This window comes from Colletotrichum aenigma (genome assembly GCF_013390185.1).
Source record: "Colletotrichum aenigma strain Cg56 chromosome Unknown KSG_Cg56_contig01, whole genome shotgun sequence".
In the NCBI taxonomy this organism is placed as follows: domain Eukaryota; kingdom Fungi; phylum Ascomycota; class Sordariomycetes; order Glomerellales; family Glomerellaceae; genus Colletotrichum; species Colletotrichum aenigma.
In genome coordinates this window covers 2,970,663-2,995,457 of record NW_023500907.1, presented here as the reverse complement: position 1 = coordinate 2,995,457, position 24,795 = coordinate 2,970,663, and the positions used below count along the sequence as shown (strand labels likewise).

General features: G+C 53.3%; 6 protein-coding genes across 6 annotated transcripts; 3 read left to right on the top strand and 3 right to left on the bottom strand.

Annotated features, from left to right (window-relative positions):
* Positions 1–5,621: 5,621 nt before the first annotated feature.
* Positions 5,622–6,483, top strand: CGCA056_v000808 (uncharacterized protein; the record flags this gene model as incomplete). Its single annotated transcript, XM_037316069.1, has 3 exons — positions 5,622–5,687; positions 5,744–5,882; positions 5,933–6,483. The coding sequence occupies 3 exons, from the start codon at positions 5,622–5,624 to the stop codon at positions 6,481–6,483; spliced, it is 756 nt and encodes a 251-aa protein (XP_037184440.1).
* Positions 6,484–6,692: 209 nt separating this feature from the next.
* azaF-1 (Acyl-CoA ligase azaF) lies at positions 6,693–8,473 on the bottom strand (the record flags this gene model as incomplete). The annotated part of the gene is made up of 2 exons (XM_037316068.1): positions 6,693–6,779; positions 6,830–8,473. 2 exons carry the CDS (start codon positions 8,471–8,473, stop codon positions 6,693–6,695), a joined length of 1,731 nt encoding a protein of 576 aa, XP_037184445.1.
* Positions 8,474–9,022: 549 nt separating this feature from the next.
* On the bottom strand, positions 9,023–10,786 carry qutD-10 (putative quinate permease; the record flags this gene model as incomplete). The annotated part of the gene is made up of 4 exons (XM_037316067.1): positions 9,023–9,177; positions 9,229–9,719; positions 9,772–10,621; positions 10,687–10,786. The coding sequence occupies 4 exons, from the start codon at positions 10,784–10,786 to the stop codon at positions 9,023–9,025; spliced, it is 1,596 nt and encodes a 531-aa protein (XP_037184446.1).
* Positions 10,787–11,751: 965 nt separating this feature from the next.
* On the bottom strand, positions 11,752–13,738 carry rad21 (Cohesin subunit rad21; the record flags this gene model as incomplete). Its single annotated transcript, XM_037316066.1, has 2 exons — positions 11,752–13,422; positions 13,475–13,738. 2 exons carry the CDS (start codon positions 13,736–13,738, stop codon positions 11,752–11,754), a joined length of 1,935 nt encoding a protein of 644 aa, XP_037184447.1.
* Positions 13,739–15,736: 1,998 nt separating this feature from the next.
* Positions 15,737–19,092, top strand: PMR1 (Calcium-transporting ATPase 1; the record flags this gene model as incomplete). Its single annotated transcript, XM_037316065.1, has 4 exons — positions 15,737–15,904; positions 15,965–17,138; positions 17,190–18,503; positions 18,554–19,092. 4 exons carry the CDS (start codon positions 15,737–15,739, stop codon positions 19,090–19,092), a joined length of 3,195 nt encoding a protein of 1,064 aa, XP_037184448.1.
* Positions 19,093–19,477: 385 nt separating this feature from the next.
* cog4 (Conserved oligomeric Golgi complex subunit 4) lies at positions 19,478–21,993 on the top strand (the record flags this gene model as incomplete). Its single annotated transcript, XM_037316064.1, has 2 exons — positions 19,478–20,728; positions 20,776–21,993. The coding sequence occupies 2 exons, from the start codon at positions 19,478–19,480 to the stop codon at positions 21,991–21,993; spliced, it is 2,469 nt and encodes an 822-aa protein (XP_037184441.1).
* Between the last annotated feature and the right edge of the window lie 2,802 nt (positions 21,994–24,795).

Genomic DNA, 24,795 nt, shown 5'->3' with positions numbered 1-24,795 from the left:
TACCTTCACTTGGGTGACTGACAATCAAGGCTCGGCATCCAAGCGTGGTGCTGGACTGGCGATCTTCGGTATGGTAGTTCAATGCGGTCCGATATTGGGTGCTCGCTTGTTTCCCAAGACGGACCAGCCGTGGTACGCGAAGGGCATGTGGACTTGCGCCGGCATCTTATTTGCTGCTGCTGCTTTGGCTACTGTTCTTAGCCTATGCTTGAGGTTCCAGAACAAGAAGCGAGACGAGAAGTATGGTAAGAGTGACTTGAACTATGTTCCGGCTGAAGTTGCGGACAAGGGCGACGATCATCCCATGTACAGATATGTGCTTTGAGAGGTAGACCAGAAAGACGGGGCGACAGTCAGGAGACTCGTTCCAACGGAGGAAAATTGAACATGACCACAACATAAGGAGCGTAGGGACTACTAAGACTAAAAAAACAACAATAACTATCTGTCGGTTTTGTTCTTTAATCACACTTGTCCGGCCCAGTGACATGAATCTTGACGCACATCTAATGCCGGCTTCACGTTGTTGAATTGAGAGCTTCCATGGCCTTCCAATAGCAGGACAATACTTATGAGTTTGACTGCAACCAAGAAGAGAATGATAACAACTCAGATTATTCGTGGTATGCGTGTTTGGCAGGTGGTGTCGTGGAAGTCGCATGAAAATGGTGCACTGTCATGATGAAGATTGGGTTCTTTCATAAGGATTACACCGATCTTTTCGCGAACCTAACGTTGTGAGAAACTTTTGAAATAATATGCTCACTGATTGACAACACCATCTGAGCTCCAATTACCTATCGGAGTCCCGAAGACGGGGGTTTGCTGTGGGGCCGGAGTTCGCGGGGGAACCGGCATCTAGGATGTTGACCCCGAAAATCCCACAGATGCCGAGGCGGGCACGCTAAATCAACGTCGACCCATTCAAGATTCCGAAGGCTAACACCATTTCTCGCTATCCAATGTTTCTTTCAACATGAATCAAAACTCTTCGTGATCTTGACGATTCTCATCGCGGACGCTCGGAAGTCTGCCTGCAGTCATTTTCCGAATGCCGACCCCAACCTCGAACTCAGACCCTGCGGCGAGTCCGGCGGAGATACCGAGACCTTCAACCTCAGGACCGACGTCTTCGGCAACCCGGAAGTCACGCCGATACGGATTTGCCTGCTCCAGCTGCAAATCCCGCAAAGTCAAATGCAGTGGACACCGGCCCATCTGCACTGGATGTCGCCGGTCAGGCGAGGAGTGTGTCTGGCCGGCACCCACCTCGGCGGAATCCCGACTCCGTGAAGCCAATGCCCGGATTAGAAGCCTAGAAGCTTCAATGAGAGAGGCTGAAAACGAATCACCTAGGCCTTCGAATACGAACCAGAGGCATGAGACGTATACACCCCAGACAAACGCAACGTCGGATTCTACAAATGGACCATCAAACGACGGCAGTCGGGCCACAGCTGCGACAGAGCCCGACGGTGAGGGCTCTTTGTGGTTCCAAGTTGGCATTGGAGAGGATGGAGCAGTCATCTATAACGGCCCTACAAGTCGTTTCCACGCCGGTGCTCTGGAGGAAGACAACCTCAACGAGGCGAGCGACCCGATACGGGGCCACATCGAAACCTTGCAGTCCCAATACGCTCTAATGGACTCTGTCTGGCTGCCTCTTATTGCTGCTAAGCCAGGCATGAATGGGACAGGAGTAGATGCAGCCACTGGCATGGCCCTGCTAGACATATACTGGTCATGGTTACACCCCCTGCACAGCTGCGTCTATAGGCCTATTCTAATGATGGATCTGGCACTGGGAGGCCCATACTGCTCTGACTTTCTGTTACTATGCATCTTTGGGTTGGCAGCGAGGCACTTACCTGAAGAATCTTCTGACAACTCCGGCGTCAGCAAAGGAGAGCGCTTCATCGCTCGTGCTCGAGAGTTACTGCTCCAAGAGATGGCAGCAACCAAACCAGCCATACCTACTATTCAGGGGCTGTTGATACTTGGGGGCAGACAGTGCGCCTCGGGCAAGAGCTCCGAAGGTTGGCTTTACACCGGGATGGCCATCCGAAGGATGAAAGATACTGGTCTTCACCTTGATATCACCAAGTTGTCCCGGCTGGAAAGATGGACGCCAGCCGAGATCGAGACTCGCAAGCGGCTGTACAACTCAGCGTACATATGGGACAAAACTCTGAGCCTCGCCCTCGGGCGTCCTCCCTCGTTGACAAGACGTCCTTACCCTGCTCAAGAAATATTGGACAAAGTTGACGATCAACGCCTCTGGAAGCCGGTCCACGCCACTGAAGTCTCCGAGAACTACGTTCTGTTGCCTTCGTGGACTACGTCAACGTTTTGCGCTTTTTGTCATTTACATGAAATCACAACATCCATGATGTTATTGTTCTCTAGTGTAACCAAGAATGACGAGTTTGCCTCGCAGATTGCCGACATTGACAGCAGAATCCACCAATGGTATGATAGCCTGCCTGCTGCTCTGAAGATAGAGGATATGTCTGGCTTGAGACAAAGCCCGCCGCCGCATATCGTTTCCTTGAAGTACGTTGATCCGATGTAAGAGAAAGCATGAAACTGACACAATAGCAGTCTTCTTTACCATGCCCTTCATATTCTTCTCAGGCGACCCTACCTCAGTTCTTCAGACAAGGACCTGAAAGAGCGAAGCATGAAAGTTTGCATCGAGCACTCGAAGAAGATTCACGCCATTCATTCCTTGTACTCCCAAACATTTCCCCATAGACTGATGACCTATCAAGTCAGCTACTGCATATATACCGCGGCAACTGTTGAGACGGAAGAGTTGAAAAGAGCAACGACACAACAAGACCGAGAAGACGCTGCAGCGCGTCTTGCAGCCACATTCAGGATTTTGCAGAAGGAAGCCTCGCATACATCTGGAAGCGGAAGAAGTCTGGATACCATTCGAAGACTCTTGAGTACGGGACAGCCGTCAAGAAACGGCGGACATGACAATACACCCATGCCAAGGAATCATGTGCAACAAACCAGCCAACGACAACTCCGCACGATGAATACCGAGAATAATGGAGGCGGATTCGCCAACGGTACTGGCGGGCCCCTGGGTTCAGTTCCTGGTTCATATTCGGTATCTGCCGCCTCTTCTGCAACAAACAATAGCAACTCCCTCTTCCCTGCAGCTGACGGCGGGGTATGGAGTGATGATATTGGTTACAGTGGTACGGATACTGGAGCCGGATTTCATCCCGACGCCTTCCCTTGGGGGGTTGCCGGCTTGTCGACGTTCTCTAGTACGGGTATGTTGTGGCCGTCGTTGTCGAATACCGAGGGCTTCCAATGACTGCGACTCTGATCGCCTGATATTTTTGGAGCAGCAGATTTGCCAAGTTTCCTAGTCGAATTCTTTTTGGAAGTTTTTTCTATCACATGAGCAACCGCTGCAACCCTCCATCCACACTTCGGTATCCAAATCCGACTTCTAGGTAGTCTGGCTTAGTCGCTACCAACGCAATGGAAAAACGTGATGTAGTAACTCAATTACATGGTCTACCTCATCGATCATCACGGCTCATTCCAAAATATAGCAACGCGGGGTATGGAGACTTAAAAATCATAGAAAGTAGTGGGATATAAGCCGAGATGTCCTGATGGGAATGAATTCAGGTGAACAGCGCCAGGCCAAAAACCGTTTTCTCATCTGGTTTGTAATAATGATGTCGTCTTCTTTCGCCTTGATTTCTTTGATAGTGACGGTGGGGTCTTTCCTCAGAGACGTTCCATGGTCACAGGCTGCAAGGATCCCGTTAGTGAACCCTCGAGCTTCCACCGAAAACTTGCCCACCGCATATGAGGTACCAGCTGGTCTCAGGAATGTGTTTCCAGCCGCGAACTTCAACCGCAACGTCACGACAACTTGATGGAGCACCGAAGTTCTCGATGGACACTCAACAGAGGCCGCTGCAGAAGCCAGCGCGGCTCTCGCAAATGCTTCATTCATCGTCTTAGACAAGGGCATGTATCAGGTATTTACATTAATTTGTTTCCATAAGCAAGAAGCTCAGCTAACAATTTTTAAGATATTACAAACCAATGATGGCGCTGAGTTCGCTGCAATTGAGTCGATCTTCGACTTTCCTCCTGGACCTTCGTTCTCGCGACGCATAGTGCACGACGGAACTGTCTTCTCACCTGAATGCAACTGCATCTTCTTCGCCGAGCTACACCCACCAAAGGAGGGATTCTCCGCAGACGCGATGCCATGGGTCTGGCGAGTCAACCTCAATGATACGCCCCCGACTACAGAGAAGGTTTATCCCTCGCCACAGCTCACAGTTCCTAACGGCGCTTACTACCACAACGGGAGTGTCTACTGGGCACAAGAGGGCAACTACACGAACCCCGGCGGCATCGTTCGAATGAACCCTTTAACCCTGGAAACAGAGATTGTTCTTAACAACTTCTTTGGTCATCGATTCAACAGCCCCAACGACGTCGTCATCACACGAGACGGGGTTGCTTACTTCACCGATGGGTACTACGGCTATGATAACTTCAACGACACTTTGAAGCCGGAGTTAGCCAACGGGGTCTGGAGGTGGAATATGGGGACTAGCGACCTAAGGATGGTGGCCGGCGCTGGTGGTGGTCCTTTTACCAACCCAATTGGTGTTGCTCTGAATCTTGAGGAGGACAAGCTCTACGTCACAAACCGCGGCAATGCTTCAGACAATCCGGCTGGTGGTCGCACAATCTATGAATACCAGATTCGTTCAACGGGACTCCCGTTGCGCGGCGGCGATGTCTTTGCGTATGCCGATTCGGGGTTTCCGGACGGCATCAAAGTGGACCGAGATGGCCGGGTATACGGAGGAGTGACGGGCGGAGTGAGCGTTTATGACTCCAGCGGCAAGCAGCTCGGCATCATCAAAGTGGCGGAGGGCGATGTTGCCGTGAATATGCAGTGGGTAGAGGACTGGCTGTACATCGCGGGGAGAGACCATCTTTATCGCGTTCAATTGAACACCTCCGGAGTACAGGCCTACTAAGACGAGGGCATGGTAGCAACTACGTAAGAAGTTTGCCAACCACATGTAATTGAGAGACCTGACCCCGCATCAGATTTATTGTGGCTCAAGTGCCGAAGAGCATACCGATCTTGCCGAACCACCATCGGCATTGCTTTCCACAGAAGGTCGGAGATGTGGATCCCCAGCCGGAATCTGGCACCGACACAGGCACTGGCGCAGCCACTCTCGGATGAATGTCTCCGGGTCTGTTATATACCGTGATTGATTCAAAAATATATCATCTTACTATCAGTTACTTTGTCACAGAAACAGGGGCGCTATTACGACGACTAAGACAAGTACTCGGCCAAGTTTCAGCGAGTTACCCCTTCGCGAGGGTGACCCCAAAGCAACTGCATGGGGCTTATGGGGTGCTGAAGATGAGTTGGGAACTCTCAATTTACTCAACTCATCTCTGGTCAAGGCTGCGACTGCTGACGTTGTTACTGGAGAGACGGTGCCCCTGAAGTAAGCTGCAGTCCCTCACTTATCCCATTCGCATACACTAGTGAATGCTCATTCCTCTCCATCAGTCTTCCCCTGAATGCATTCATTCAACCGATGAACCCAGTCCGCAAACCATGTTCCCATAACATCATCGCCAAAGGACATGCAAATGATGACGAGGTGAGCCGATTTTGAGAGGACAGGCTGGCGTGAACCCATCTAACGGCATCTGCTAGCTAGACATCAATACCCAGGGGTCAAGTCACTGGGACGGTCCTCGACATTACCCTTACCAGTCGACTCTTCAGTACTACAATGGTGTGACTCAAGACGATGTATCCGGTCCTGAAGCGAATTCAAAGATTGGAGTCCAAAGTAATACCGTGTTCTTAACCTCCCGATTGAAATTAACTAAGGCAAGGCAGACATCGCCAACAAGACCGTCACTGGCCGCGGCGTTCTCCTGGATTGGTATTCCTGGGCCACCAAACGAGGTATCCAAATTGATCCGTTCTCAGCTCACGGCATTCCGCTCTCCGAACTGAAGGCCGTTGCGAGCGCCCAAAAGGTCCACTTCCGTCCTGGTGATATACTTCTAGTCCGAACCGGATGGCTCGAGGCTTATCGCGCTCTGTCCGTGGACCAGCAAGCCGCCCTACCACGTCGGCAAGTCCGATCAAGTTGTGGAGTTGAAGCGACTGAAGAGTCTATTCAATGGCACTGGGACAACGCTTTCGCAGCTGTAGCTTCTGACACTGTTGCGTACGAGGCCTGGCCTAGCCCGAAGCTATGGGGTGTTAGCATGCACGAAGTCTTCCTCAGCGGATGGGGCATGCCCATTGGAGAGAGCTTTGATCTCGAAGACTTGGCTGCGAAATGTGAGAAGGAGCAGAGGTGGTCATTCATGTTTGTGAGTGTGCCGTTGAACGTCCCTGGCGGCGTTGCAAGCCCGCCAGGAGCTGTGGCGATCTTCTAGGGGAAAACCTGATGTCTTATTCTGAAAGTAGCCACAAATATGGCGGCTTGGAAAAAAAATTGAGTTTCTCCTATTTGATCTATGTGAATATCCATCATGTTTTGTTTCTAGGTTCTCGTTACCTCTCCCTAAAGCTCTACTCAGAAAGCCGCAATCGTCCTGTTAAAGAGAATCTCTCATCTTGCAACTCCACAATCTAGCGGTGCTTTTCAGACAAGTTTGGTACCGAAAGACTTTCTGTCGCCTACTTCCCTTTTGGCCTGATCCCTCAACGCCCTGCGCAGAATCTTACCGGACTGGGAACTGAATATTAGCGAAGGCTTCATGTAAGCAATTCAACACTTACTGGATTCTTTGGGATCGCATCAATAAAGCATACACCTCCTTTAAGATGCTTGTGTTTCGAAACCTTTCCCTCCATCCATTGAGCAACTTCCTCCGCAGTGATTTGAGAGCCGCCGGATTTCACAACGTAAGCTCGAGGAACCTCATGCCCGTTAATCGTTACTCCCACGACTGCAGCATCCGATACGTTCTCGTTCTCCAACAGGGTAGCCTCCAGCTCAGCCGGTGCAACCTGGATTCCCTTTACTTTGATCAACTCCTTGATGCGATCAACGATGTAAAAGAGTGCGCCCGTCTCATACCGATCGACAAACCCGACATCGCCGGTTTTCATCCACCTGGTTCCAACGGCATCCACATGCACCGTGTCGCCCGTTGCTCTCTCGTTCTTCCAATAAGCCTTCATAAGAGTCGGCCCCGTGAGCCAAATCTCGCCACGCTCGTGTGGCCTCGTGATCATGGTTTTCCCATCCAGCTGCATCAGCCGCGCCGACAGATTCGGCATCAGCTCGCCAACTGAAGCGCTCTCATTCTTCACATTTGGATCCCAGCTGGAGATGTAGCAGGTCATCTCGGTCATCCCCCATCCCTGCCTGACCGATGCACCAGGCGAGCACATCTTACCGACTTCTTCGATTGTGTCGCCGGACAGCGGAGCAGCGCCACCACTGATGTTCTCGAGACTGGACATGTCGTACTTTTTGGCTATCGGGTTCTTTGCCATGCTGACCAGGACGGGAGGTACGGCAATGAGCGTGGTGATACGGAAATTCTGGATATGCTGGAGCATTCTCTCGAAGTTGTATGTAGCCACGATGTAGACCGGAACACGCAGAGCCGGAAAGATGGCCCCAAAATATGTCTGCGCAAACGCATGATAAAGGGGCAGAAAACAGAGCGACCGCTCTCTTTGTCGGAATTCTTCAATCCCCGGGGCTTTGTTCAGCAAACTGATGACTTGAACGCAGTTGGCGACATAGGAATGATGCGTAACCTCGACGCCTTTGGGTACTCCAGTTGTCCCGCTGCTGTAGTTCAGACAACAAGTCGTCGATGCAGGATCCTCCGGCTCAAACCAAACCCAATCTGCGGCTGCGACTTCATTATCAGATATCAGCTCAGTCCAATGCCGAGGGCCGTTGCTGTGAGCGTCACCGAAAGCGACGAACGGAGGGACAGCTCTGTAATCATCCGCTCCAAATATGTAAACTCTGCTTGGTGATATGCCGGCAGAAACGGCGGCCTCGATAGCGACGGGGAGGTTCTCTGGCGCTGCGAACACGAACTTGGCCCCCGAGTCTCGTAGCTGATGTGTGAGTTCGCGAGCGGTGAAGTTAGGGCTCGCTCCAGTGTAGACACCACCCGCCATCAACACACCGAGGAAGAGGCTCGGATAGAAAATGGTGTTGCCGGAGTACACCAAAACTCGATCTTGTGTTTCGAGGCCGGCGTTGATGAGTCCCAGTGCTATTCGTTTAGAAAGTAGTCTGAAGTCTGACCTGGACACTACATGGGACTTTGGACGATCGGCGTCGATGAATACTGGCTTCTGGGAATCTGGTAACTCTTCGGTGGCGGAGCCAAATATCCATGTCTGAAGGGAACACATGGGAATCGGCTCCACGAAACGCGATCTTATCGTCATTTTTTTTTTGAATTTCAGGTTGATAGAGCTGCCGAAAAACATAGAAGAGCGACTCTTTGTTTGATGCGAAATTGGACGGTTTGCCAGGGACGGAGAGAGGTGCACCGAGGGGTAAGATAAAGTTCGCAGGTTAAATGTCTGCTGGGCCTAGCAGTTTAAATCAACGTGTATGATGATCACTTTGGTAAGATCGCCCGGAATCTCGTATGCATATGTCAGAAAATAGGCAGTTGTTAAAGGCGGATCTATTGGCTACTGTAAAGGCTTATGCTAATGTTCCATCTATGCCGGATCGCCGGCATAGTCTGACTCCACGTCAGCGCCGGTCTCTGCCAACATTTCGGGACGTAAGATAAGCGCTTGTAAGGGGTTTAATTTCAATTGGGAGCTTCCCCAATCGTGCCTTTCATCTTTGAGACACCATGACCACATATAGCTTTCGACACTTCGACGGAGCTGTAGCCGGGAGTGGGGCCGAGCCAAGGACCGAACGGACACCGGATTCACCGATCAGGGACAACGGTGAAATCGGCCGGAGACATGCCTCGACTATGCCACTTCATCGACTTTTACATCGTTCTTATCCATGTATCCAGCAACTGAGATGTTGTCTTGGGGAAGAATCGGCCTGCCGCGAAGTTGTGCCCAGACGGCAATATGAGTAGGCCGTGAGAAGAGGGCGTCCATCTCTTCCAGTGAAACTCCTGTGAAGCATTAGTGACAAGTTGTTACTGGTTTTGGAAAGAGGTACTCACCTTTCGTCTCAGGAACACAAAAAAACGACCACAACCCGATGCCAATCAAGAACCCGGCAAACATGAAGTAGGTTCCGTACCCCAGGTCTGTGATCATGAACGGCGTGGCTCTCGCCACTACGAACGAACCCAACCAAGTGCTTGCCGTTGAAATCGCAACGCAAAACATCCTGACATCTAGCGGGAATATCTCCGCCGCATACGTCCAGTTGATTCCCTGGATCGTCGCGCAAATTATGAAGGAGTGTAGATAGATGCAGACCATGGCAAAATAACCCCATCCGCTCAACTGGATGTTTCCTTCGGCGGCATTCGTGGCTGGGTCTGCAATCATCACGTAGCCGCCCACGTACCAAAGAGGTAGGCTACCTATGGCGGATCCCCAAAGGAGTCCTCCACGACGACCGACCTTCTCAACGACCCACACGGCGAAGAGTATCATACCGAGCATCTTAGCAACACCGTAGATGCCGGTGCTGAACAATTTGTTGCTACAGAAGAGTTGTTAGCATTTTCCTATCGTTTCGACAAATAGATAAGTACCTGGTTCCCACGATACCCAACGTCTCAAAGATTCTCGGGCTGAAATATGTCATAATGTTGACACCCGTGAAACTTTGGAGAAACATCAGGAAAGCACCAACTCCAACCCGATTCCTTGTTCCCGGGGCCAATAACTTTCGAAACTGTTGCTTCTTGCTCAACCGCATCGTGCTCCTCTCCTCAACCTGTTGCCTGATCTCTCTCATCTCATTCTGCACATACGGGTCGTCCGCAGGGAGCCCGCGAATGTACACTAAAACCTTCTCCGCCGCCTCGAAGTCATCCCCACGGGCCAGCCACCGCGGCGACTCCGGACAGAAAATAATCCCAAAGAAGAGCAACACTGCCGGGAGCAGCTGCAGCGCCAACGGCACGATCCACTGCGCCCTCTCCCGCTCATCGATCGTCCGGTCAGTGGCATAGTTAATCCAGAACCCAAGCATCCCGCCCCCCTGCGAGAAGATCTCAAACACGCCCACCAGCCTCCCGCGGATGCTCGGCGGCGACGTCTCGGCGATGTACACCGGCACCGTCATCGTCGCCATGCCGATGCCCAAGCCGCCGATCGCCCGTCCGGCATACACAAGCTCCAGCATCCCGTTCGCGCCGGACATCATGGCGCCGCCGACGCAGAAGACGAGGGCGGCGGTCATAATGGCCCGCTTGCGGCCGTCTTTCTCGGCGACGGGGAAGGTGAGCAGGGCGCCGAAGAAGGCGCCGACTTGGAACATGGAGGCAATGTTGGCATGCGAGTTGTCGCGCTCCGAGGGGGTCATGTTGTCGATGCCGAAGTCGCGGACGAAGGAGTCGAGCGACATTGTGCCGCCGATCACGGCGGTGTCATAGCCCACTAAGGAGAAGAAGGTGTGTAAGTTGAGATCTGAATTAGTGACGCTGGTGGTCTCGCAATCTTACTGGAGAGGGCTGCCATGGAGGCCACGAGGGCGATGTAATGGATCGTCCAGTTGCGGACCTCAGGGGGGTCGGTCGTCCCTTCGGCTGCTACGAAACCCATGGTGCCGGTGGTGAAGAGAGATAATTTGGAGCTTCGAAATTGGCTGTTAGAATGAGGATAGTAGATGGCATACATAGATCCGTGTGATAAAAGCCACCCTTATATAACCCAAGATACCGACAGCTCAAGATGCCGACGCCATCTCAGCCAGTGATATCTCTGGAATTCAACTCCGGGGAAATCTTGGGGTCCCCGCGGGGTTGTGGGAGTCGTGCGGAGTGCATAGAGCGTAGGACGAGCCATATCGAAGGATATCTTTTTGCGAGTGTGTGGCTCACATTTGTCCAATAGATCAGTCCCTGTATGCACCGGTAAGGATGAGCTGCATGTTGAGCAAGGATTCTCCGCGTTTATCTGTCAAACAAACAATCTGGGGATATCTCTAAAGCGGGGGAAAAGGCCAGTCTCGTCCGCCCGAGGGCCTTGGCCTTTATGTTAGTCTGTTGGGTTTGAGGTCGTCCAAGATATTCGCCCGGTGAGATATAGGCATGTTGACCTCGATCCCGAGAGCCAGGGAGGATTCGGCATGTTCAGTCACGGATTGTGTCGAGCTCTGCTCACATCACATAGCATACGGAACGATTCAAGATGGAAGGAAATGTCTAGCTTCATTGACGATGAAGAACAGCTAAGTAGCTACTGCGGTATCCTGGGCTTGGAGCCATCAAAACGAGCTATACTAGCAACGCGCAAAACCCAGAAAACGACATTAAACCTCCAATAAACAAGAACAAAGATACGCGGCTCTGGAACCCAAATCATGCTTTTTCCCTCCCAGGCCGCAACAGCATCTGGTATCTCTCCAGCCTCCGGTACTCCGAACGCCACTTGGCCGGGTGCCATTTCCAGGACCGACCCCAAACTTAGTCCAACAGGGAGAAAGAACAATGTACTTTACATGCCAAGATCCCGACCCAACAGCTATGCATCAATCGGAAACTCCTCGTCAAAAATGCGACCGGCATCTATGCCTCAACGGCGACGGCGGGCGCGCTGACAGCAGCAGGCTCTGGCTGGTTAGCCTCCTCCTCCTCCTCTGCAATCTCGCCGCCAGCTTCGCGCTCGGCCCAGGCGCCCCAGAGGCCACGCTTTGCGCGGACCTTGATAGGAGCTCCCAGGTTTTCGCCCTGTTCGACCTTGATCGCATCCTTTGTCGCGAGGACGAGGCATTCGAAGAACATCTTTGTCGCGTCGGCCTTTGTGGTTCTCTTCTCGGGGAGCAAGTCTTGGAAGACAACTGCGCTCTTCTTGCGCTTGTCGGCATCGTGCTCGGCGTCGGGGCCGAAAATATCTCTGAGGACGTGCACGGCATGCTTGGTGCCGAGGGAAACCGGGCCGCTGTCTTCGGGGTGGACGTTGGGGGCAACGGTGTCGTCGAAGTTCGGCATCGGGCTTGCCTCGCGAGAGACGGGTCTGGCGGTGTCATCGTCTCCTCCGAAACCCATGCCATCGTCCTCGGCCGGGATCTCAAGAATGGTGCCGTCTGCTGCAACACTTTGGTTGCCCAGGCCGGCATCTTCAATAGCGAAAGCATCCTCCTCATCCACGTTCAGGCGTGGTGACTTGGAAGAGATACCCTGATCACTCTCGACATCGGCGATCCCGCTGTCGCGCTTTCTCTTCAGCTCGCTGGATCGGCTGATAGCCTCGAGGGAAAGCATGCCTCTCAGCTCAGGTGCCCAGTTTGTGCCGCGACCCTCAAGCATGATGTTAGAAACAAAGCCTCCGCTCTTCTGCATCTCCATTAAAGCGAGGACGAAGGGGTCCTTGGGCAGGAAAGACTGAGCTCTCAGAATGTTCGCGTGGTTGGCTTGCTGGTCCTTGATATGAGTGCTGGAGAGCATGGTCTGCTCATCCGGCTGCAGAACCTTCCTCTTCTTGGCGCGCTGAGGGTGGCGAACGACAGACAGGTCCTGGTCCTCATCGGGCTCGTACAAGTCGGTGTGCTGGATGCGAGAGTACTCCTCCTCAACCTCCCTTGCGAACTCGGGGTCGATCTCTGAAAGCGGGGACTCGGAAATGCGGGCGCGAGCCATGTCGAGAGGGGCGCCCGGAACGACGGACTGATCGGCGATGGGGAACTGGAAGTCGTTGTCGTCACCCATTTGAATGTCTCCCTCCTCGTCAGCGATGCGAACGTTGTCGTCGCCGAAGTTGAGATCCAAGCCAAGTGAGGCCTCGCGTTCCGGCTGGTCCTTTCCGCGCGGCATGATGTCGAGCTCGCTGAAGATATCGTCCTCAACAGAGCGGGCAAGGGGCGCGTCTCTTCCCATTTCGATCGTGGTGTCCATACGGCCAATAGGCTCATCGACGTCCATGCCAAAGTCCAGCTCCAAGTCGAGATCCTCCATTGGCGCCAACTCCAGCTCATCATCCAGGGTGTCTGCCTGGTTCAGGAACTGACTGTTGTTGAAATCCTCCTGCAGGTTGATGTCACGGTTGCTAACGCGGCCCTTGCGACCCACCGGGGTGGCCGTCACATCGTCCATTTGCGACAAAAGCCAGGCAGCATCGGGAGGCGGGGGCAGATCGAGGTTGTCGAGTGGAGTGATCTTGTCAGGCAGCAACAGAGCTTCGCGATTGTTGACGTACAGGTTGGCGGCGGGAATATCGTGGTTGTCGCTTGAGCGGAAGGCCTAAGAATGTCAGTGAAACGCGTAAGCGATGGGTGCAAGGAAGAAAACGCACCATCTTGATCTTCATGGAAGCCTCATTGCAGTCCTCGAGCAAGTAGCGGGCCTTGCGGTTGTAAATTCTGACGACACCGAGCAGCAGCTGACCGCTTAGACGCAAGGCCATGGGGGCCTGGCCGGGTGTGATGATTGCCTCTACACTGTCGGGCAAGTTGGACTGCAGAATGTGCGTCTTGGAGAGCTTGCGCTCGAGGTTGGCGGACAGCCATACACGGACAAGAGGACCGCTCTTTCCGAGCAGCGCGTCGGAATAGAACATGGCGACGGTTCGGGATTGATTTGATGCAAGTTGGTGAAGGAGAGGGGTTATGAACGAGAGCTATTGCCCGTGAGGTATTATACAGCGACGCGCGCCGGGGTTGGAGGGGCGGGTTCGGCTCGGAAGCTTGCTCTGGTAAACAAGGGGACGCGTTGTGGTGCAAATTCGGTCGCGTTGTCGGTGTAGCGGTCGGTGATGAGACTAGCACGCGCAAAAAGCGAGTCGCGGCGACATGAAGCAAATAATTTGTATCGCAGGAGGCGAAATGCGCTGGGGTAGCGATAGCGATGGGAGCAAAAGCGCGATGAGCGACGATGAGGGAGATGGAGGAAATGAGTAGGAGGGGGGAATCAAGGTGTGGTGAGTGGTCTATTCTGTCTCGACGGTTGGCCCAGCGGACGCAAAATGACGGGGCTGGGATGGGGCAGGGATTGGTTTGCGCAGAATTTGGGTGGCACGGTGGCACCAGCCACATCACGTGAGAGACGTTGCTCCACTTTTGGGCAGTCCACCCGCTGTCCCGGCGACCGTCCCGGAAGCGGCGGCCGGTGTACCTAGCTGCTACCTTACCTGATACTTACACGCCAAAGAGCTCTGAAATCAGACAGAGAAGTCCTCGACCAGCTGTTCAAGATGTCTTTCGATTCATCCCGCATGATATGGAAAAAACTTGTGTACGAAGCACTTCTCCCGCAGCGTATTAACTCTAACCCCTGACTTAGTTCAACACCCTTGCCGTATCAGACCGTCACGATATCTACCGTCGGACTGGTCGAGATGTGGTCTAAGCTCCTGGGCTGCATTACCTAAGCAGAAGATCCAAGCTTCAAGCGTCTCGATTCCAGCTCGGTATTCTTCTGAGCCTCCCGAGAAGCCATCTAGCGCATGGTCCGCTGCAAGGTACACACACACTGGACCCAGCCACTTGCAGCTCCGAGTTGGTCAAGCCTCGTTAATGTTTGCGATATGCGCTTCCTTCTTCATGACCGCAAGAAGACCTTTTTTCTTACATCCAATGAGGCAGTCTTCTACAGAAAGCCAATAAGCATGATTGAAGAGGACAATGCCAACCGAGGAGTTCACCTTGCTGCCGCCTCATTTGGAACCACGCGGATGAGATGAAACCGCAAACGGGCGACACCAATATCTGAATTGCTATTGGGCCTCCCCGTCCGTTTCTGTCGTTGCGCACCCTGGAAATCCCAGCAAAAATAGACTGGAGACACTTTGGCTTCACCACGCGTCAAGTATGCGACTTGGACGAATCTTTGTAAAAGTCTTTTTACATCGTCCTCGCTCTTCTGAGGAACACACAGATCTTGCAAATACATGTGGCGCATAGCTATGATTTTGCTAGTGCATGTACCACATAGCAAGTCTGCTAGTCGTACCAAGAAAAGACCACCGATTCATTCCTTTTAGCTCTGATGACGTTGTGAGTGCCGCAACCACGAGACCGGCACGTTAGCAGTATCATGCAGCTCTCTGACGCCTGAACACGGCATCGAATGCTTATCACAGTGGTATTACGGTGTCTCTCCACTGGAACATGCGGAGCGGCGATTGCGGTCCCGAGTCCAGGTTCCAGGGCCCCCTGGTCCAATAGACACGGACCCGCCCCATAGGCGCGCTGGCACACGCCCTGTGACCCTGCACCTTGGGTCCTCAAAGGTCCAGATTTGGCCTTGCAATGTGCATTTGCTATCCTGGCAAAAGGCACACGTTTTCTCAACTCCTACCGCGACATCCTTTCTCCTTCACCTGTCAACAACGCCCGCGAAACTATGTCTTCGGACCCAGCTACCGCCAATTGATACCTACCCGACCAAGGGCGATACGTCCTCCGAATAAGACCCTCTCCCGCGACCCGACGACATCATTGCACACCTTGGCGCATGTCCCCTTTTCGGCCGGCTCCGCAACAGATGACCGATACTGGGCCTCCTACAACATCTGGAAGGTCGTGATCGAGGTAGCCTTGCCTCGCCTCCCGCAGACATGCAGTGGCCGTGGCACAAGAGGAAAGCCTCCGACGACGATGGCGAATATTTGCTGCCTCTGGCCTCAAAGGTGCCGGGCATGAACAGTTTGCCCATGGAGCCACTCGAGGCTGAACCGCCGCGAGAGCGGCCAGGGCACATCCGGACGACATCTGCGCAGTCAAGAGTACGCCGTGGTTTCCCTTGATTCATGTGGACGAGTTTTACTGACATCGATGGTCCACAGAGCGTTGCGGACGAGTTCTCCTTCCTGACATCAACAGGAGCCGCCAGCCGGCTGCAAACTTCCCTCACCCACGGTCTGTCAGCGGCCGAAGCGCTGAACCGACTACGCGATTGGGGCCCGAACGAAATTCCCCATGAGCCGCCTGAACCACTGTGGTTGCGATTCATCAAGCAGTTTCAAGAGCCACTCATCGTGCTGCTGCTGGTGTCAGCCGGGGCTTCCATCTTCCTTGGCAACATGGACGATGCGGTTAGCATCACAGTCGCAGTCACTATCGTCGTTACAGTTGGTTTTGTCCAGGAATACAGGTCAGAAAAATCAATAGAGGCGCTCAGTCATTTGGTTCCGAACCATGCCCACCTGGTCCGGTCAGCATCGAACAAGACACCAGGCAGTGCCCGAACGCCCACCTGGCCGCCGAAGCCCCCGATGGATGGAGATGAGTCGGTGGCATCAAGCACGCCCGGGGAGGAAATGCTGGAAGCAACGTCGTCAAAAGTCATGGCCTCGCAGCTGGTACCGGGAGACTTGGTATACTTCACAACGGGTGATCGTATTCCAGCCGACATTCGAGTCACGAAGGCCTCAGATCTGACAATCGACGAATCGAACTTGACGGGCGAGAACGAACCGGTGCGAATTACTGCTGAGCCACGATCGCGTGGTGTACTATCGCCAGCGTACGGGGCCGACACCCTCCAATTACCCAGCCCTTCGGCGCTGTCTGACGGTAGAGAGGCCAGCGGAAGCGGCGACAACAACATCGCTTGGATGGGAACATTGGTCAGATCCGGACACGGGCAAGGAGTTGTCTTTGCGACAGGTGGAAACACCCATTTTGGCACCATTGCAACCAGTGTGTCGGGAACCGAAAGTCCGCGCTCACCACTCCAACTGTCCATGGACGATCTTGGCTCCCAACTGAGCAAGGTGTCATTCGTCATTATCGGCATGATCTCTTTGGTAGGCTGGCTTCAGGGTAAGAAGCTGATGGAGATTTTTACCATTTCAATCTCGCTTGCTGTTGCAGCCATTCCCGAAGGCTTGCCAATTATTGTGACGGTCACTTTGGCCCTCGGCGTTCATAGAATGGCCCGTCACAACGCCATCGTGCGCAGAATGCCGAAAGTAGAGACTCTGGGTTCGGTGAACGTTGTTTGCACCGACAAGACGGGTGAGATATGTTCGGACGCACGTGTACTACACTCTTGCTAACTTTCTCTAGGTACTTTGACTATGAATCATATGACTACCGCTAAGATGTGGTACTTTGGTGCCAATGATGCCATAGATGTAGATTCCGACGACGAAGCAACTGAGACTAAGCCTGATTCTGCTACTTTGCGCATCCTGCGTATTGGTAACATCGCAAACAACGGCCGCCTCGCGCAGCAATACACCGAAAATGGCGCAGCAGCCAGGGCCGTGCTCTCGTCAACACAGGGAACTGACTTTGCATCGACCTTTACGCGCTGGTGTGGACAGCCTACCGATGTTGCTATGCTTGATCTCCTCGACAGATTCAAAGAACACGACGTTCGCGAGTCTATCGGCCCCCGTCTCAGCGAAACTCCGTTCAGTTCTGAACGGAAGTGGATGGGAGTCACCATCGGAACTGATTCCAAAGAATTTGCCTACATGAAGGGAGCTATTGATAGAGTTCTGGACGCTTGCGACACCTACCTCACTCGCGACGGACGAGAGATTGTCCTCGACTCTGCGCGTCGTAGCGAGGCCATTCAAGCAGCCGAGACTATGGCTGCAAAGGGACTACGAGTGCTTGCCTTTGCCAGCGGTGCTGTGTTACGATCTGCCAAGGGCAGAGCGACTTTGGCGCCAACTACACGCAGCAGCACTCCAGGTAGCCCGCGTCCTCAACAAGACGAGACATATAGAGGCCTCACCTTTGCCGGGTTGGTCGGTATGAGCGATCCCCCCCGGCCTGGGGTCGGCCGTTCGATTAGGAAGCTTCTGCGTGGAGGAGTCAAGGTCGTGATGATCACGGGCGATGCCGAGACCACTGCTGTTGCCATTGGCAGACAGCTCGGCATGCCAATCGCCAAAGCAAGTGAAGCGGGATCCAGTGCTTTGGCCGTTCGTCCCGTCCTCAGAGGCGAGGACGTTGATACTATGTCGGAAGAGGAATTATCTCAAGCGATTCAGCACACCACTATTTTCGCTCGCACGAACCCGGATCACAAGCTCAAGATCATTAAGGCTTTCCAGGCCAGAGGCGATATTGTCGCCATGACTGGAGACGGTGTGAATGACGCTCCGGCACTGAAGCGAGCCGATATTGGTATTTCGATGGGCTTGCACGGAACTGATGTCGCCAAGGAGGCTGCGGATATGATCCTGACAGACGATGACTTCTCGACGATTCTGCGGGCCATTGAAGAGGGCAAGGGAATCTTCAACAACATCCAGAACTTCCTCACTTTTCAGCTTAGCACAAGCGCTGCCGGATTGTCGTTGGTATTCTTTTGCACTCTACTCGGATTCAAGTCGCCCCTGAATGCGATGCAGATTCTCTGGATTAGTGAGTTTTCCACCGTGCACACTTACTCGACCTTTACTAACCAGTCACAGATATCATCATGGATGGACCGCCCGCTCAATCGCTCGGCGTGGAGGCTGTCGACGCCGATGTCATGAACCGCCCTCCCCGAAAGCGCAATGATGCGGTGCTCACCAAAGCCGTTCTTTACCGCGTCCTCACCTCGGCTTCCATCGTCATGTTGGGTACTATGCTCGTCTATAGCCGTGAGATGCTGTCGGATGGCGAGGTCAACCGCCGCGACACTACGATGACCTTCACTTGCTTTGTATTATTTGACATGTTTAACGCTCTGGCCTGTCGTTCCGAGTCCAAGTCGGTTCTGCGAGGCGAAGTTGGGCTCTTCTCAAACACGCTCTTCAACTGGGCAGTCTCGCTCAGTATCGCGGGCCAATTGCTCGTTATATACTTTCCCTGGCTCCAAGAGGTTTTCCAGACGGAAGCGTTGGGCTTCTTCGACTTGGTTGGTCTGTTGATGCTTTGCAGCACGGTGTTCTGGGCGGATGAGTTTAGAAAATATTGGAAGTATGCCAGGCGGAGGCTGGCCGGTGGTTACAGTCAGGCGGTTTAGAAATGGGGGCAGCATTCATGCAAAGGGGGTTCAGGCGGATTGTGCTTGTCAATAGCCGAAGCACATATGTAAACTCTGAATACGGTAAATAATTAACGGCCTTTCCAAAAGATGCATTGTAAATTTCCACCAAATTTCGTCCAATAGCTTCACCTTAAACTTGACAGTTGGCAGATCAGCCCAAACTCTGTTCTGCCTCCCTTGCGCCCACACCGACGCTCGCTTACCGGTGTGCAGGGTTCACCGAGCCTCCTACCTTGCACTTCGGGCCAGCTAACACCTTCACCTGCACCTCGACCTCAACCCCCCACCGGCCCGGATTGCACCCACCCTACCTCTGCTGGCAAGCTCAGGCAGCTATGCACCTCTCAGCCAGCTTGCGCCAATGTCAACCCTCACGAATGGCGTCTCTTCCCATCGCGCGGACAGCGACAATGCCGCCGACAGCGCAGCACTCGTCGCAGCAGCTGCCCGACCTGGCAGTAGCTCCAACACCACCTCCATCTACGCTGCCTCAAGCGTCGCCGAGGTGCGCGCCGCCCTAGACGCCCTCCATGCCCGCGAATCGACAGTCACGAGCCGTCTCGATGCTCTCCTGGGCTCGCAGGCCGACCTCGCCCGCGAATTGGGCCGGCTCGACTTCCTCCGCGCGGGGCTCGGCAGCCAGGTCATCGCCGCGCGGTCCATCGGTAACGACATGCTCGCGACGGCGGCCGACACGGCGGGCCGGCTGAGTAATAAGGTGAAGGAACTGGATCTGGAGAAGAGCCGTGTCGAGGACACGCTCGAGGTCGTGAAGCAGGTCGTGGAGCTTAAGGCTTGCGTGCAGGGCGTCGTGGGCAGCATGGGTGCCCCGCAGGACTGGGAGGCTGCGGCGGCGTACCTTGCGCGCGCTGCGCAGGTGCCCGAGGATATCACAAAGGGCAAGTTTGCGTCGTCGATCGTGCCCTCCGTCGAGGTGCCTGACCCGCCATGGGTCACGCTCGAGAACGCCAAGGAGAGCTTGTGTGGACTGTTCCTAAGGGAATTCGAGAAGGCGACCAAGGAAGGGGATGGTGCTAAGGTTACGAGGTTCTTCAAGCTTTTCCCGTTGATTGGGAGAGGCGATGTTGGTCTCGACGTATACGGTCGATATGTCTGCCAGGGCGTGGCTGGCACGGCGAGATCGGTCTTGAAGGAAGGGCCTGGCGTGCAAGCTCGGAAAGAAGGGTTCTTCTACGCCAATGCCCTCACCAGGCTATTCGACCACATTGCGCGTATTGTCGAGGGGCACGGAGGTCTTGTCGAGAGACACTATGGCTCTGGGAAGATGGTTCGCGTTATTGAACGGCTGCAACAAGAGGCTGATGTACAAGGCGGCATCATCCTTGACTCATGGAGCGATGAGCGCGATGTAGACAGGCGCCTGAAGGACGTCAAGAGTTACCCATTCTCTTTCCTGGTTCAGAGCTTCCTGCCACCACAAAGAAGCGGGACGCCACGGGTCAATTCACCTGCAATGGGCGCTGGCGCAAATCCGCGTCCCAGCGAGGATGAGGGCGTCAATATGAAGGAGGTGGACGCAATTCTTAGTGAGATCGCCGTGATGCTCGGCCGGTGGTCGCTTTACTCCCGCTTCTTAGCAGGAAAGACCCGCGTAAGTGACTCATTGCTTAGTGAGATTGAAGTCTAACGAGTTGATAGGAACCCGATGCCCCTGAGGACGCTCCGCTTTCCATACCGGAGTTAGTCGTCAAGTCTAATCTCAAACGAAAGATTTCAGACAAGCTTACTTCACCATATAATACAATGATGACCTTCTTCTTCCGAAGATCGGTGGAGAAGGCTTTCCAATTGGACGAAATGCCAACTGGATTGTCTCTCAGCATGAACAAGCAGGTCGACACCAATCAGTCATTCATCATATCCGCTGTCGACGATGTCATGTACGTCGTCAGCGCAGTCATACAGAAATCAACATCTACATCACAGAGAGACGTCATTGCCTCCGTGATCCCTACGATCGGCCGCGTCCTCAGCTCCGACTTCATAGGCATGATCCAACGAAAGATGCGCGACGAGTCCTATCCCAAGCCAATTGTACAGGGAGGCTTCCCGCCAGAAGACAAGATCATCCAATTCATTGTTCTCATAAACAGTCTCGACACAGCCAACGAGTACCTCAACCGCATCATCACGAGCAACATAGGCAGCGCAAACGATGCGGCAAAGGCGAACGGCGAAGCCCACGAGCCGTCGCTCAGAGACTCCTTCCCCTTCGACAAGGACGTCACCTTTGTCACTTCCGCCCTCAACACACTACACAGCTCCTTCACCCTCAAGACGACCGAGCTCCTCAACGAAGGCCTGCAGGTCCTCTTCCAGCGCGTCGTCCAACCACGACTGCGCCCCGTGCTTTCCGACACGTTCCGCGATGTAGACTACTCTCTCACAGAGGAGGAGCTCGCCGAGTACGCAGAGCAGAACGACGAAGACGAGGAAGAAATGCTGGACCAGGTATCCCGCCGCTTCGAGCACGGCTGGGATCAGCTGATGAAGCCCATCGCCCGCCTCATGACCGCCCACACCTTCACGACGCTGCACGACCTCACAGCCCGGTACCTCGCGCGCGTCCTCGAGCGCAGGGTCTGGGACGCCAGGGCGAACGCCTACGGCGTCATCCGCATGGAGCGCGACTTCTCGAGCATCGTCAGCACCGTGTCCAAGGGCAACTACGGCGTCAGGGAGCTTTTTGCGCGGGTGTCGCAGATTCTCATGGTGGCGAACATGGAGGAGGAAGAGTGGGAGGAGATCTCTGCGGTGGATAATGCAGACGAGGACGAGGATGGCATGATTTGGGTGTTGACTGAGGACGAGAGGCGGCGGGCTAGACAGCTTACGACCAGGGAGCGTAGAGCTTGATGTTAACATGGCATGAACAGATAAAGAGAAAAAGGGGAACAGCCGCGCTGGGCTTGGAGTGGTTGCGGTTTGGAATATAAAAACTATGAGAGATGACTTGTTTCTTCCAAAGCGCGCGGGTCATGACGAGGTCTGCAAGAAATAGGTAGACGGTAGACCAAATTTCATCAAGACTATTCAGGTACGTAGGTCTGGGTTTGTAAAATATATGCCTAGCGATTGTGGAATTGAGTCATCATCTTTGTTTAACGGTACGACTTCTCGTGGCAACGAGGCAGATGAGCTAAGTTGTTCCTGGGCCTGCGAACAAAATTGGGCTGCGTTTTCTGAAGAGCATGGGCAGATTGTTCAAGGGAAAAGAAAATTTCAGTAAACTTGACGCTCAAGGTCGTGTGAGTACTCTCAGATTTTTGAAGGCAGCGATGAAGATCAAGAATACAGGCAGAACGCATTGTTTATCGTCAGGAAGCATTGCTTCTATATTGTTATCGTCATGATCGTCACTAAAGAGTTGAGATGAGGTTAAGGTATTCACTTATGTGACCCGAGTCACAAACACCTTTTGTTCTCGATGAATCGGCTAAGAAGCTGGGCCATTGGAGGACAGCCAAGTTTCACGCGGGGGTTATACATGCTTCATATACCACGTGAGTTCAGATTTCCAACATCAGGCAAGGTCTTTCGGGCTAATAATGAAAACAGAGGGATGTTCCGCCAAGTTGGAGGAGAAGTCGCCAGGCATCCCGCCCTCAGCGCTAGTGCACGTTGTACGAAACATGTCTCCAATGAAAACGACACAAGGGTTTAATGGCGCTGTAGAAGTAGTACCCGGGGAGGTCTTGGAGCAGAGGAACAGAGAGGGGGGATACCAGTCCAACAAATCAGCAGCGGTGATGGCAGCCGGTCATGACAGACAGGGGTCCAAATTGGAGCAATTGGGCCAAGCCAACTATAAGGCATATGTACCTCGATACCGTGATTGAAGCATGGTGCTCCAAACAGGCAATGAACTATGCGGACAGAGAGAACAAGCAGGGGCCGTCCTCATACAACCACGTGACAACGAACCTCGTACGCGATAGCAGGCGCGACGCGACAGGGACCCAAAGTCACGAGGGCCAAGCTACCAATGCAGCTCTGGCCTATGAGCCCAGGGGAGAGAAACCTCGATAGAAGCAATGAGCGACGAGATGGGCAATGGGCCAGAAGCCTGCGTAAAGATGCCAGCCCAAAATCTGGGCAGAGGATGCAGGCCATACAATTCATCTGACTGAAGCGTCGCACCTCGAGGCAGACCGACTTATCAAGTAAAGCTTGGTCTTCCCTGTCGATAAATATTGCAGCATTCCCTCTGGAATTATTTGTCTGCCCGTTCTTTCTTTTGACATCATCATTATCCTAATATTGGCGATGCCAATCTCCACAGAAGTCCTCGTTGCAATCATCTTCGGGGTATCAAGCCTCTTGGTCGCTGTTGTAACGGCCATTCTCGCCTATAAGGCGGTCCAGCAGAACAATCAGAATGACCGTCGTGAGCCGAAAGCAGATCTGTATCCCTACACCATACTACCAATGTACGAAAGGCGCGGAAACTTTTATCATGTTGAATCTCCCCCAACAATCCATCTTATGCTTGGAGATCTTCGCACACCAGGAGGAGTCGGGGATGGTCCACGACCATCCAGGGGAAATTGGCAATGGCTCGGTTTCTTCTCGCGCAACCGACGCCAGATAACACCTTAAATGGTAAGCTTCCAGCCCGCTTCCCGTCGCGAATCACATATGGATGTTTCTCAGTTGTTGACCAAGTGCAGTCATCTTCATCCGCTCTCTGGTTCGCCTCCAACTGCCGCCGTCAACTTTCAGCAGACCCTCACGATTCTTCCTTAAATGATCGCTCGCGAATTATTTCAACCATCCACCTCACGATAACTCGACCTCCCTACCTGCTTCCCCCCGCTCCTCCCGCTTCCCCCTCTTCGTGTTCGCTTTTCAACTCGCACCACAAACTTGATTCAACCCCAATTCCTAGTCGCCGCCGCGTCACTCTCTCAAGCAGGAAAGATGAGAAGCAGCTTCCAAAAGACACATACTTTGATAAATATGGACTGGCATATTGTCTGCATTTACTTCACAGGCAGAATAGTGTCAATGGTCTTTCAATATCTGACAATACTTGGGGCTAGGATGTAGATATTTTCCTTTGAAACCCCATATTCTAGACCCATGTGAAAACAATCGGCTCCTCCAAGCCAAGATATGTTGGAAACTTCCTCACCTGTTTAAGTAGACCGTCTTCATAATCCATCTCATTTTCGAAACCTTGCTCTTTCATACTTACTCCAATTCATTCCAAGAAGCGCACAGCAGGGAACACACGATCATACGGTTTTTCGTCTGGGGCTGACAGCACTGTGAGGTGAGGCTCGCAAAGTAACAAGCATCTTCAAGAATCCAAAGTACTCGCACGCAGAGACCTTCAGTAGCGGTCTTGCGACTCCAAACTTTGCCCACCTACATGCCACCTTCCATTCGCTTACCAAGACGGTACTTATGGATGATCATCTCGAATCCGCAAAATAACTTTCCCATTGCACATATGAGACATTTTCCTCGCGTCTTAAAGAAACCATATGGAGATTACAGATAGGACGAGTTGTCACACTGTTGTAAGTGAGTGAAGTTGTCGGCGGCCGGGATGCCTGTTGCCGGCGGAACCCCGACACGTGGGACCGGCGCGGAGGAAGCCCAATCCCCACCAAAATCACATCACTGGTTCCACTAAAATCAGATCTACGGGGG